This window comes from Dipodomys merriami, unplaced genomic scaffold (assembly GCF_024711535.1).
Source record: "Dipodomys merriami isolate MVZ:Mamm:240054 unplaced genomic scaffold, mDipMer1.0.p SCAF_3, whole genome shotgun sequence".
NCBI lineage: Eukaryota > Metazoa > Chordata > Mammalia > Rodentia > Heteromyidae > Dipodomys > Dipodomys merriami.
The window spans coordinates 83,156,800-83,172,008 of record NW_027204492.1 but is presented as its reverse complement, the minus strand read 5'-3'; the positions used below and the strand labels follow the sequence as shown (position 1 = coordinate 83,172,008).

Sequence of the window (15,209 nt, the reverse complement as noted above, 5' to 3'; positions counted from 1 at the left end):
CCTTCCCTACCAGGCACCAATGGCTAACATCTGTAATCTTAGTTATTCAGGAGGCTGAGATCCTAGGATTGCACTTCAAAGCTAGCCCAGGCATAAAAGTCTACAAGACTCTAATCTCCAGTTAACCCCCAGAAAACCAGAAGTGGTGTTGTAGCGCAAACTGGTAGAGTACTAACCTTGAGCAAAAAGCTGAGGGATAGCACCCAGGCCCTGAGGTCAGGCCCTATGACGAAAACAACAACAAAAAGAAACTGGCTTCCTGCACGTGGACATTACCACTTGAGGATTTCACTCCTGGACTGAGTGGAACAGAAAAGACTCATGGTTCTTCAAGGTACCAGGGGATCACCCTTCCCCTTGACTGTTTTATATGATACTGAATGGCCTTTCTGAGTAGGCCTGATTGAGGGTGTTTCTCTTAATTCATAGTGAAAAGCAGAACTCCTTATATACTGAACATAGTAGATGTTTGGATTTGTTTTTGTGAGAGCAATATAGTGTAATGATTAAGGACATTTGCTGTTATTCCACAAAACACCCCCATTACCCGTTCTGTCATGTGTACTTGGATCTGCTTGAGGATCTAAGTATCTTGACTTATAAATGTAGTTGCTATTAGTAAATCATAATCCATAACTCATAGGGTTGTACTTGTAAGGATATAATGGCCAATGCAGGGAAAGTACTTAGAAAGGAACCTGGCAAGTTTCCTATAGTTTTGTCTGCAGATACTGCCAGGGGATATTTTGGAGGGAGGGCTTAATGCTGCACTTCATACATTAGAGGGAAAGACATTAAGGTCTCATTAGATTTCACTGATCAGGCTGAGCACCTTTCTTTCTCTGTCCCACTTTCAACTTTTCCTGAATGCCCCTTCACCACAATGCTAGCAGTCTCATTGTGGGGTCCCTATCCAGAGACCATAACTGAACATCATCTTAGACTGTTTGCATCTTTCCAGTTCACTTCCAGCTCTTGTCATTATGTGTGGCTGAATTTTGGATTGAGGTATGCCCTAGGTCAGGTCACAGAAGAGATGGTTTTTGTGTTGCTTTTCATGGCCATTAGAAGGTTCCCAAGACCTGTCTCCTACTTCTTTTACTTAAGGCATTTCCAACCTCTCCAGATTTCCAAGCCTTTCCTCACCAGATTCCAACCTGGGCCCTGCTATTGAAGTCTGTCTGCTTGTACACTAGTCTGCCTCCCCACTTGTGAAATGAAAGTGGCTCTGCCAGTTTTAGAGGTTGGTTGGGAGACCCAAATGAGACAAAGGAATGGGTGTAAAACACCTACATCATATTCAGGCCACATGGGAGGTACTACATAAGTGAAAACAGCTTTCTATCATCATATTCCTTGTCATCCACATCAGTTGGCACTGGAGAGTAACACAACTCAGTCAGTGTTTTGGGACTGAGATATGATATGGTGTTTGTGGGTAAATTAATCAAGACACTCCAGAGTAAACAAAGCAGTAGTATTTTCACAGATCCAGGTAGCTATGCATATCTGCATTGAGCTATGGATAGACTTACTTATTTCAAAGCATTGTCTCCATGGGGTTGTGAGTGCTGGCAGATCCAAAAGACAGAGAACAGATCACACCACTGAGATTGGACATTGCATTCTTGAGTGTGAAATCTGGAGGAGGGCCAGCATGCTGAAACTCCAGCAGAAGTCTTGTTTTGCAGTCTTCAGACTGAATTGCTTCTACCCTGAGAAACCTCAGTCTCTGTTCTTGAGACCATCAGCTGACTGGAAGAAGCCACTCACATGCTTTACTTCAAGTCTGATCATTATAAAAGGCTACCATTCCCACAGATACCTTCACGGCAATATCTTCACTAGTGCTACATGGCCAGGGCACACTAGCCTAAACAATCTAACACACTAAACTGACCATCAAGGTAGGAAGCAATCCCATGGTGATGGTCAGGACAACACATCACAACTGAAATTCTGAGGAATAAAGTCTGTGGGTTCACTCATGTGCAGGTGGTCTTCACCCTGTCTTCAGAAGCTGCCTTGAAATGGGGAGGAAAGAAACTTGAGGCCTAAATGTTTTAAACAAAATTTAATACAAAGTCTTTATCCTTCTGGACCAAGAGATTCTTAAAGGATGAGATGAGTAAGATGATGGAGGACTGGAAGTCACGTTTATTGCCCCACTTCTTCCCCTGTCCCCAAACAGAGGAGTTCTTGAAACCTCATTACCCTTAACACGTCTGGAGAGGATCCTGTGTAACTTCACATGTGTGGTTCCAGAACCTGTGGTGCCTACAGAAATAGGACAGACAGTATGTATCATTCCCATCGGAGAAACAGCATCCTAATTTGGATACTGATTCAGAGCACACACACTCTTACAAGAAACAGACAGGAAAGATTGAGTAAAACCTGGGTCAGTGCGAGTTTTTAAAATCTCAGTATTTATTCATAAAAAGATACTTGTGAGAATTCTTTTCTTTCTGTGAGAATTGGCTTTGTAAATGAAGAAATAGGATGCTGAGAGGGTGAGTCCCTCTGACATGCGTCTATAGGTTGAGAGATAATTCGGTTAAGATCATGTTCCAGATGTCTCTCACATAAGTATTTATGGGGCATGCTGTTGGCTCTGGGATGTAATTGGACAAGCTTGTTGGAAACAGCTTCCAAGGACTGAAATGTTAAGAGACTCTCATTCTGTGATGCATGCTTCTTGTGTGCATGGTTAAATGACAGGATTTGGAAGGTTTTAACATTGTTTTGTTTCCTAATGCAATATTTAATTAACAAATATTTCTGAGTCCCCAGTGTCCTCCAAAACCACAAGCAAATTCTTGGTTTCCAGGTTTTCTAAAAGGATAGAGCCTGGATTGGTGCTCTAAAGTATCAATTTAACATGCCATGCTTTTTATAAAATTCTTCCAAGGTTTGTTTTTTTTTATTGTGAAAATACTGTACAGAGGGGTTACAATTACATGGGCAAGATAATGAGTGCATTTCTTATCAAGCATTGTAGCCTCTTCCTTTGTTTCCCCTTCCCATCCTATCCTCCCCTCCTCCCCCCCACCAAAGTTGTAAAGTTCGTTTTCGACATAACGACTTGTATGTCTCATTGTTGCAATGGGTCCACCTGTATCCCTATTTAAACGATTTGTTTTTTCCCTTCCCCTCCACAAATTATAACAACATCAAATACAGTGAAGGCAGGGGTTCTACCGTGGGGGCGGGACATACAAAGCAACAAAGAAATCATCTTATAAATATGTTAGAAACAATCACAAGAAAGAAAAAACATTTGAATACATATCTTAGGGTTCATTTCCCTAACATAAAGACTTGGAAAAAATTATATTAAGTGAAGTAAGCCAGGCCCAAAGAAACATAGGTCCCATGGTTTCCCTTATTTGCAATAACTAGTATATGTCTGAGCCAAGATTTGTTTATTGAAAGATTATGGAGAGATTCTCTTATTAAAGCATCAGCCACTTGTGGTTTTTCAATCAACATACAGTAAAACTGTGCTATATTGTTTGTGCTATTTCTGGGGCTTGAACTCAGGACCTGGGCACTTAGCATTTTTACTCAGTGCTGGTGCTTCACCACTAACACATCTCATCCTGTTTTTTTCTTCTGGTCATTTAGAGATAAGAGTCTCAAATGCTGGCTTTGACTCATGGTCCTTTGATAGCACCTTCCTGAGTAGATAGGAATACAAGCATGACCAACTAGCACTCAGCAAGAGTGTGCTATTTTGTTTTCTCACTAGCAAAGCATGAGAGTTCCAATTGCTTGGTATGTTCAGTAGTCCTTGGTATTTCCAGTACTTTTCATTTCACTCATTCCAGTAGGTGTGAAAGGGTGCATCATCACACTTTCAATCTCCATATCCATAATGGTTTATGATGTTTCACATCCATAACCTCATTTTCTAACTTTGGGTTATTTGTTTTCCTACTAGTAAGGGGTGTGTGTGTATGTGTGTGCACACGTGCGTGCACGCGTTTCAGTAGTAGGCCATGAATTTCATGCATGGCCTTTTGGTTGGATTTCTCACTCAAAGCTTGTGTTCTGACACTTGAGCCATACCTCCACTTCTGGCTTTTTTCTGTTTACTTGGAGCTAGAGTTGCATGGACTCCTCTGCCTGGACTGTCACTAAATTGCAATGCACAGATCTCATCTTCCTGAGAAGCTAGGATTTTAGGTGTGAGCCATCCATTCTGGATACTATTAAGTTTTGTTTGTACTTTCTATATTATGGACATTTGTTAGGTCTGTGATCGACAAGCATTTTATTGAGTGTGCAACTTTGTTTTTATTTTTTTTAACTCACTGTTTTATTCATTTTTTTGTTGCCAGTCCTAAGGCTTGAACTCTGGTCCTGGGCACAGTCCCTGAGTTTTTGTGCTCAAGCCTGGTTTTACCACTTGAGCCATAGCTACACTTCAGATACTTTTGCCACTCCTGGGGCTTGAACTCAGAGCCTGGGCACTGTCCTTGAGCTTATTTTTGCTCAAGGCTAGCACTCTACCACTTAAGCCACAGTGCCAGTTCTAGCTTTTTTCTGTGTATGTGGTACTGAGGAATTGAATTCAGGGCTTCATGCATGCTAGGCAAGCACTCTACCACTAAGCCACATTCCCAACCCAACACTTCCAGATTTTTGTGCTTAATTGGAACAAGACAGCTATCACTTGGGACTGTCCAGAAGAGAATCAATACCTTCTGGCCTCTGGTGGCTCAAGACTATAATCCTAGCTACTCAGGAGGCTAAGGTCTGAGGATCTTGGTTTAAAGCCAGCTCTGGCAGGAAAGTTCGTGAGACTAATCTTTAATTAACCACCAGAAAACTAAGTGGAGCTGTGGATCAAAGTGATTGAGCTCAGGGACAGTGCCCAAGCTCTGAATTCAAGCCCTACAACTGACAATAAAATAAAATTACTATTATAGTATATTTAATATAGTAACTAGTATGTTATTACTATAATATTTAGTATTTATTATTGTAACTAATAATACAGTTTTAGAGAATAGCATAGTTACTTTCTTTGTTTACTTGGGTTTGAGACAAGAGCTCTCTAGTTAACCACAATGTAACCCAAGCTGGCCTCCAAATCTCAATCCTTCTGTTTAGCCTCACAAGTGCTGTGGAGACCAGTAGGGTGCATGGCCTGACCTTGTTTATTCTTCCATTCCTGAACTCACTTATAATTCTAGGAATTTGGATGAGACACATTGAGTGTTCCATGTAGACAGTCATAGAATATAAGAAAGGGCTACTTTATGTATTTTTTCTTTTCTCATTGACATGTCATTTACTTTCCTGGCATTGTTGCACCATTTAAGCTGCCCAGCATGAAGTTAAATAGTCACAGTAGGAGAAGCTGATCTTGTCTTATTCTCAACCTCATGGAGAATACATTCAGACTATTAAGTAGGAAATCAATTGCAGGTTATTTTGAACATGCCCTTTGACTGGTTCAGAAAGTAGACTTCTATTCCTAGTGTATTAGACTTTTTAACTTCATAAGTGGATTCTGAAACTTATCAAATGATTTTCTGCATATCTGGATCTGATGCTATCATAGTTATTTCCCCTGACCTCACCATCTGTGGAGTACATTGATGGGATTTACGCCTTCCTGAGAGAAACATGTTGGCATTCCTGGCAGAAAATCCATTTCATCATGGTTTATACTTGTTTTCATACATTGCTGGCCTGGAACTGTTGCTTTTCTTGAAGAATTTTGTTCTTATTCCAAGACAGAATATCTACCTGTAATTTTCCTGGTATCAGTGCAGTGCTAGATTCATGAACACATTTGGAAATGTTTGCTCTGCTCTGTATTCTGAAAGGAGTTGTGAAGAAAGGGTATAATGTCTTCATTTCATATCTAGTAGAATTTGCTAGTGAAACTCATAAGGAAGACTCAGTAATTATTTTTTATAATTCCACTATCTCTTTTTTATTTCATGCTTGTCCTGAGGCTTGGATTCAGAGCCTATGCTATATCCTTGCACTATTTTGTTCAAGGCTAGCATTTTACCACTAGACCCACAATTATGCTTTTGTCTGGTTTTTCTTTTTTTTGTAGTTAATTGGAGATAACAATCTCACAGCTCTTTCTGCCAGGTTGGCATTGAATCAAAATCCTCAGATCTTAGCCTCCGAGTAGCTAGGAGTAGAAGCATAAGCTACTGGTGCTTGACACATTCCCACTTTTATGGTGTCATTATTCACAATTACCAAGGGATTGAAATTCTATAAATGTCCTGTGATGGGCTAGTGGATACAATTTATATCCACATGTACTTATATACAATCAAATGAATTATTACTTATCCTTAAACTGCTGTTATATTTTGATGAACCTTGAGCAGTTATAGAAGTGAAATAAGCCAGTTACAAAAGGACTCCAACTATTGATACCTTATTCCAATTTGTAGGTATTCAATGTAGTAAAACTGACAGAAGCAAAAATTTGAATGTTAGTTTTCAGGGGCCTGGAGATTTTGGGGAAAGGTTTCTAACTACTAGTTCAGTTTCTGTAAATGAAGTAGCACTGTGCACACTGTTTACACTAAGTGAAACCTGAAAGCTCATGATTTTCCAGTAATGGACATAACACACAAAGGTTTTGAGTGTATTGATGTAGAGCTGATTTTAGAATTAGATGTTTGTGTATCTGTGGTTAAAATCTATTCTTTCATTTCTGCTTGGTTTTATCCTTTCCTATTTCTTCCATTCTCACAAGTCTTGGTCAGTCCTGCTACAAGTTTATAAAAAATATTGATCAAGTCAAGGAAACAGTGTTTTTTTTTTTAACAGTTTTTTACTTGGTTGAGCCCCCACCCACTTTGAAAACTCTTGAATTTTAAAATTTCCATAGTGAGAGCTTTGAGGTGATTTCCATAAAGAAGAGCAGCAGTTTTAATTAGATGTAAAGTCAATGATCACAAAGGCAAAAATTCTCAAGTGAGTGACATCATGGTACACATACATACAATTTCATAATGTTTAGTTCATACAAGTTTATTAATACATAGGAGAAGAGCACATGTTGGCCCCTTATTTCATTTTATTCATATAACGGTTCTTCAGAATGGCCTATAGGGAATCACAGCATTCAATCCTTTCATTATCTTTAATGAGTTGTATAAAGGAGTTTGGATAGAACAAAATCAGTTTATGAATACAGTGCATCTGGATCAATGTCACCCCTTTAAATGCATTCATACAACTCCCACAAAGATGTAAAATTCATTTCCAACATAATGCCTTGTGAGTATCATTGTTGCAATGGGTCATCCTGTGTCCTTGTTTCAGCATTTTGTTATTCCCATTCCACTCCCCAAATTAGATAAATGTATATACAAGATGCAGGGTACCAAAATCAAATAAAGTGACAACCGGGGATAGATCATAGGGGAAAGAACATACAAAAGAAACAAAAAAAACACATGGTACATTAAAAACAACAAAGAAAAACCTCTGAAGGGGATGTGGCCAAAAGGGAACACTACTGCACTGTTGGTGGGAGTGTAAACTAATTCACTCTGGAAAGCAGTATGAAGATTCCTCAAAAGACTATACATAGAGCTCCTCTATGAGCCAGCAATCCCACTTCTGGGCATTTACCAAAATGATCACAAACAAGGCCATACTAAAGCTACCAGCACAACTATGTTTATTGCAGCATTTTTCACAATAGCCAAGATATGGAACCAAGTCAGATGCCCCTCAGTAGAAGAATGGATCAAGAAAATGTGGTGTGTGTGTGTGTGTGTGTGTGTGTGTGTGTGTGTGTGTGTGTGTGTGTGTATGATGGAATTCTATACTTCTATCAGAAAAATTGACACCATCCCATTTGTTAGGAAATGGAAAGATTTGGAAAAAATTGTATTAAGTGAAGTAAGCCAGAACCAAAGAAATATCAGGTCCCATGGTTTCCCTTAAGCGCAATAATTCATATACTTCTTATCAGATGAGCAGAAAAGCTCAAAAACTCTGTACAAATGACCATATAAGATGATGCAAAGCAAGCTTTTTTTAAAAAGTAATTTTATTTATATTATTAAGGCATTGTTTCATACGTGAGGTAATGAGAACATTTATGTTCTTGGACAAGGTTTACACTTTTCATTAGATGTAAAGCCAGTGATCATGAACACAAGAGTCTCCAGAGGTTTGTCACCCTTGGTAAACATACTTACAATTTCATAACGTTTATGTATGCAAGTTTAGGAATATTTAGGAGAGGAGCACATGTTAGTCAAATATAGCTTGTTCTTATAATCATTCTCCAGAATAGCCTATAAGGAGTCAGCAGGCAACAAATACTGTTAGTAGATTTCCATATTGTACGCATGCTCCATCGATGGAATAAGTAGTGCCATTTCTAAAACCTGTATGTCATTCAGCTGACTTCCTAAGCTCTGGATGTACATTAGCACATGGAATCCACAGAAGAAGCCTAGGAGGTGTTTTTGACACCTAGGAAGAGGAGGGACAGGAATGTAAAGTAAAATGCATAACCGTGGACTCTCCTCCTTGTCCTGTTGCCCTTTGTTACAGTGTGGCCTCTGCTGGCAGCCCATGGTCTCTAGCTTCCTTCTGCTTACTGCAAGTCCTCCCGGTTGACCATCCCATCTACACCACACCCCAGTAGGGCTTCCAGCTCAGACCAGACCCCATGGATCCACTGGAGAAATGGAATGCGGCATTGAATTCCGGGTCTCCCCGGCTGACCATTACTGCGGCCTCCCAAGAGGTCATGATGGTCTCTGAGCCTTGTTCCTCCCAGCAGCTCAGGATGAGCTTCAGCGAGCTGAGCCCAGGTGCAGGTCCCAGTGCCTCTGCGCCTCTGCCCGAGGGGCTGGTTCAGCAGCATTACAGGGAGGAGAAGAGTCTGCTGAGGCAAAGGCGCTGGGAGAGGCTGGGGTTATCTCAGAAGAAGAAGGCGTCCCCGGGCCACGTGAGACGCAGGCACCGCGACCATATGGCTCCTTACGCAGTGGAAAGGAACACCGGATCTTCTCCAGATGACAGAGCTCAGAATCGGATCCGATGTGAATGTCGATACTGCCAGGGCCACGGGCCATCCACGGGGGTTTCAGGGGAAGGAAATGCCACCGCCAGTTCTTCCTCTTGGGAGTCGCTGGTACAGGGCCTCAGTGGCTTGACCCTCAGCATGGGCACCAACCAGCCTAGCCTTCTGCCAGAGGGGGCGCAGCAGCAGCAGCAGCCACCAGAAGAGAGGTGCCCACGGGAGAGGCAGCAGGAAAACAAGAAGATGTTCCAGAGGCTGCTCAAGCAGTGGCTGAAAGACAACTGAGATGGTGATCCTCATGGGACAGAGACTGAAGGGAGGCAGACATGCTGTGTGGTCAGCTCCTGGACTCGTGTCCCTCTTGGGCACAGTAAGCATTCTTCTTAGGACTCCCTAACCCTGTGCTGACCAGAATCCTCTTGGCATGACAGTTCATTCGCTCCCAGGAAGTCTGTCATCTCTCCTGCCAGCTGTTTCAGGACAGTCGTGCGGCATTCTGGGACATGGGAAACAGCATATCGGTGGTCCTCACCTCGTCACGTGCTGTCACTTTCTCCACCTGGCTCTCCATCTTTGCTCTCTACCTTGTGCCAGTAAGATGTAAGCTGTCTCTGTGGTATGACTGCCTTGTTGATGTCCATGTGCTTTTGTGCCATTTTATTGACTGTCAGCCAGGAGCATCTTTCTGTCAGTTTGAAGTGGCAGGATGTGACACTGAGATCCGGGTTCAAGAATCTGCTTTGGAACACAAGTGTGGGAAAGGGATGTCGATTTGGACTCTAGTGGGTCACCATTGTACTGTCTGTGTAAAGTATTATGACTATGATAAACTAACTGTAAGTAAATGTTTCTCTGCTCCTTAGCAATTGCGTGTTCTCCCACGCAGGACTTTTTCATAACATCACCAATACCAAATAAACATGCACATGAAAGGAAATTAACTTTAGAATTGGGGTTTGTGAATCGATAGTGGTTTGTTTCTTGTGGGATCTGAGAGACTACCTTGAAATCCCTGACCAGTGAAGTGGAGCAGGCAACAGGCACTCAGTAGTGGGAGACTCAGGGTAGATGGGAGTAGAGTGTGTGGGGAACAGGAAGAGAACCTACTCTAGTCACCATCGGAGGCACTGGCAAGGACCAGCCCTCAGAGCAGGCAGCCATCGAGGTTGTGAGGGTATACTCCTGCACACAGGAGACTGGAAGCCGAGTCTACTTGTCCCCATAAGAGCCCTGAGGCTTGGCACTAGTTCTCTGGCTGAGGTATCCAAAGGCCATTCCTGGTGGCCTGATGCACTGGATGGTGAACATGAATAGCAATTGTATGCTTGCTTCCTGGGAACCAGAGCATCATTGAGTTATTTCAAAGTCAATTTGGAAAGTAGACACCAGTCTTTATAATTAAGGAGGCCTGACTGATAAAATCTGCATTTTTTCCCTCTATAGAAACCCATGATATGTTCCCAGCCAGGGGCTGTGCTGTTCTTCTGGGCTGAAAACAAATTCTTCTCTGTGTCAGTCCTTTTAAGGAAGCACCAGAGCTGCACTGCTGCAATCACCTTCTTGTCTCCTTCCAAGGGAACTGGCTAAAAACACAGGTGAGTTACTCACATTCTGGACTTGGAATCTCATCAGGGATGAAAAGTTAAACCAGCCTTGCCAGGACTATCTTCCAACATCTGGGGAGAATGTATTGCATATGAATGTGTATAGGTATGCGTGTATGTAAGTGTATGTGTACCTGGGTGTATATGTATGGTGAGTCTGGCTGCCTTTAAGAGAAGGCATCATGACATTGCACTTGGCTGATTATTTAATAGGTGTTAAACATTATTCTCTGTGTGCACATACCTTAGCTCATTTCCCCTCTGGCATAGACACATCATTTTGGCAACAGTGTCAGGCTCCAGTTAGGGAACTTGCCAGGGTCTCACATCCAGCAAAAGGCAAAACTGACAAACAAACCAAGACAGGCTTCCATTGTAGCTGGCACCCTTCACCAGTCCCTTTCTGTCATGCTGTCATGACTGAGATGAAGTGCATGGACCCAGTGACCTCGATGGACAGTACGTACCTTAAATGACCAGGGAAGTCTTCCTAAGATGTGGTGGTTCATGCCTGTGATCCCAGTGAGTCATGAGGCTTAGATCGGGAGGATTAACTTTCCAAGCCTGTCACCATAGAAGAGTCCTGAAGATCCCATCTCTGCCTAACCATCAAAACAATGGACTACATCATTACAATAAAATACAATTTAAAAAAATAAAATAAAAATAATAAAAAGACAATGGACTACAAAGGGGAAAAAACAACAGCCATGGAGTGCAGACATGGCTCAAGCCCCTGCAGACAATCTTGAGCCTTGTGCAAAAAAGCTAAGGAGAGTTTGACACCCCGAGTACAAGATCAATACCGGCAAAAAAATAAAACACTGTTGTGGAATCCTTACTCAGTGGGCATTATGGGCACAATGGTTATCGTGTTGGAGAGACTTGACAGAGGTTGTAAAGTTTTGGTCAGGGACATAATCCCTTGTGTAATTCCCCACACACCAAACTGCATTCTGCAGACCTTCAAGTCAATCCATCAGTCACACCTGCCTTGCCACCTGTTGTAATTGCTGGGACAGTTACCAACATTTTAGCTTTCTGGCTTTACCTCTCCGTTTTCTACGTTGTGCTGAGTGACCGCTGTGCTGGGGAATAAAGAGCATTTGTGGAGCTAGTCCTCACTTTCACTTGAGGAGCATTTCATCAGGGAGAAGGATCAGATACTGTCTTAGTTCAAGTTGGGCTGCTATAACAAAACACTACAGACTGAGTAGTTGATGAACGCTAGAACTCTATTTATCTTACTTCTGAGCTTGGGAAGTCAACTGAAGATCGAGTGCTGTCCTCTGGTGTATAGTAAGCGCCTAATTACTAAGTCTTCACAGCTTAACATGGAGGGATAAACATAGATGAGTGTTGTGTCCTCCCGTGGCTTTAAGCCTTCTGTGCTCCCACAAATGCTGTTTAATCCCTGTGTCGTTATTTACCAGAACAGAGCCCTTGCTATACACCTTCCAACACTGTGGGATTGGGGATTAAATTTCTGGGTAAACTTAGAGAGGATAAAATGGTTGAACCATAGTGAGGATCATGGAATGGTGAGAGAGTACATAATTGATCCCCTGTGAGGCCAGGGTGGCCAGGAGAGGAGAGGAGTGGGAAGGATCACAGAGGCATGACTGCACATGGAGGTCTTGCTGAGAACTCCCTTTTCTGCAGTGTTATCTAAGATCTTCACGAGGAATATGGAGAATGGCTATGTGGATGTACTGAGGTTGTGAGATCCAGCTCCTTGTACCCACTTACAAGTGTTCCTTCCCAACCAGGTAAAAGGTATTTGAAGATTATAGGGCACTGGGGTCTGAAGTGGGGCAGCATCCCAAGTTATAGACTAGGATCCAGAATCGTGTGTTGTCCCCATATCTTCAACATATCAAAATCTAGACCAGACATTGAATTAAAGGTATCAGCACATGAGAAGATATTGGGACCAAGAGGATTAAAATGGAATGCACAAGTGGAAAATCTGGGTAAAAAGCTGGAAGAAAAGAAATGGGAAGAGAAATGAAGCTCTTCCCGCAATGAAGGTGCTAGGTACAGCTGGAAGGAGGGTAAATTCCATCCAACATTTTTTGAGTATTCTTATTATCTTTAAGTAGTTATACAAAGGAGTTGCCACTCAACAAAGCACTTTATGAATACAGTGCATCTTGATCAATGTTACCGCTTTCAGTATTCTCATCCACCACTCCCAATCCACCCCTTCCCTTACTTTGCTTAATTTTCAGGTTATGTGTTGAATTTTTTGCCATTTAACAGAGCAGGTTATGTATATAATGCATCTTGATCTTTTAATTACTTCAACACCTTCACCGCCCCCCCTTCCCTTGTATTTCTCAGTTCTGTGGTATATACAATGAATTATTATCTGCATTCTTCCCCTTTCCCCTTTCATTCTTCTATCCCTTTCCTCTAGACTTATCAGGCTTTTCAAGGAATTATACTATTTATGCTCTCCATAGAGTCTATTGCAGTTCATTGAATTCATGTGTAACCCATTGCTTACCATCCAGTGTGTTTACTTATAGATTTATAGGCACATTCTAGCTACCTAGTGGGCTAATGACACAAAGAGAGCCTTCTCAGAAGAAGAAGTAAAAGTGGCCAATAGACCCATGAAGAAATGTTAACGTTTTTGGACATATAGGAAATGTAAATCATAAAAACACTGAGTTTCCACCTCACCCCAGCAAGAATGGCCACTATCAACAAAACTAACAATAACAAATGCTGGGTTAGATGTGGCCTAAAGGGAATCTTGTTCTACCGCTCTTGAAAGGAGTATGGAGAGTCCTCAAAAAATCAAACATACGCTAGGCAATGGTGGCTCACACCTGTAATCCTAGCTACTCAGAAGGCTGAGATCTGAGGACCGCGGTTCAAAGCCAGACCAAGCAGAAAAGTCCATGAGACTCCTATCTCCATTAAACCACTGGAAAACTGACAGTGGTGCTGTGGCTTAAGTGGTAGCGTGCTCGCCTTGAGCTGAACAGCACAGGGATAGCACCCAAGCCCAGACTTCAAGCCGCATGACCGACAAAAAAAAAAAAAAAAAAAATCAAACATAGATCTAACCTATGATCCAGCCACACCACTCCTGGGCGTTTTTCCAATACACTACAAACAAGGCCACATTAAAGCTACCACCACAGCCATGTTTATTGCAGTATTATTTATCATAGCCAAGATATGGAATCAGTCTAGGTACCACTCAGTGGACAAATGAGGAAAATGTGAGATATATATATATATATATATATATATACATATATATGTACGTATATGTATGTGTATATGATGTACACACTCAATTCTACTAATGTATCAGAAAGAATGATATTATACCATTCATAAGCATATAGAAAGACTTGGACAAAATGTATTACATGATGTAAGCCAGACCCAGAGAAACATGGATTGCATCATTTCCATTAAGAATTTTATTTATTTATTTATGTATGTATTTATTTATTTATTGGCAGCCCTGGGGCTTGAGAACTCAGGGCTTGGGCACTGTCCCTAAATTTCTTTTTTGCTCAAGGCGAACACTTTACCACTTGAGTCACAAAACCACTTCAAGCTTTTTCTGTGCATGTGGTATTGAGGAATCAAAACCAGGTCTTCATGCATGCTAGGCAAGCACTGTTCTGCTGAGCCACATTCCCAGCCTCCATCAAGCATTTTCACCAAGGAATAATACAAATCCTCCTCAGACTCTTCCAGAATATGAGAAGGGGGAGGTGTCAAGGGCAGCATTTCTCTATGCATTCTGGAGACCAGGATTATTCTACTAAAGCCAGGCAGAGATCTCACAAGAATACTACAGACCAAGATCTGTCATGGATGTCAATGCAAAATCTCACAGAGAATTTCAACAAACCAAATCCAGCAGCATATACAAAAGATTACACAAAATTTCCAAGTAAGAGTTCTCCTAAGAATCTGTGATTGGTTAGCATTCAGATTTAAATTAAGGTGTTAGAATAATAAAGGACAGAAACCATCTGGTCTTGTTTTATTTTTATTTATTTGAGCCATGGGGTTTGAACTCAGGGCCTAGGTATTGTCTTTGAGCTCCTTTACTCAAGGCAAGTGCTCTATCACTTTGAAACACAGCTCCACTCCTGTTCTGGTGATTAATTGGAAGTAATGGTCTCTCAGACTTTCCTGCTTGGGCTGGTTTTGAACCATTAACCTTAAATGTCAGCCTTCTGAGTAGCTAGGATTAAAATCTTGAGTGACCAGTGCCCAGCCATATATCATCTTCATATAAAAAAAAAGTCATTTCACCAAATCCAAGAGCAATAGTTAAAAATACTCAGCAAGGCATGGCTGTGGTGACTCATGTTCTAATGGTAGCTACTCAGTGCACTGAGAGCAGAGGATCGTGGTTTGAAGTTGGTCTGAGCAGGAACGTCTTTGAGAACCTTATCTCTAAATAATCACCAGAAAGTTGGAAGTAGAGCTGTGGCTCCAATGTTAGAGTGCTAGCCCTTTGCAAAGAAGCTCATGGCCCTGAGTTCAAGCATAAGTACTGCCACCAGAAAAAGTTCAACAAACTACGGATT

At 41.6% G+C, this 15,209-nt stretch overlaps 1 protein-coding gene across 1 annotated transcript; it reads left to right on the top strand.

Annotated features, from left to right (window-relative positions):
- Window positions 1–8,796: 8,796 nt before the first annotated feature.
- Window positions 8,797–9,961, top strand: LOC138839593 (protein FAM156A/FAM156B-like). The gene has a single exon (XM_070039165.1). It carries the CDS (start codon window positions 8,798–8,800, stop codon window positions 9,317–9,319), a length of 522 nt encoding a protein of 173 aa, XP_069895266.1. The 5' UTR covers window position 8,797; the 3' UTR covers window positions 9,320–9,961.
- Window positions 9,962–15,209: the final 5,248 nt, after the last annotated feature.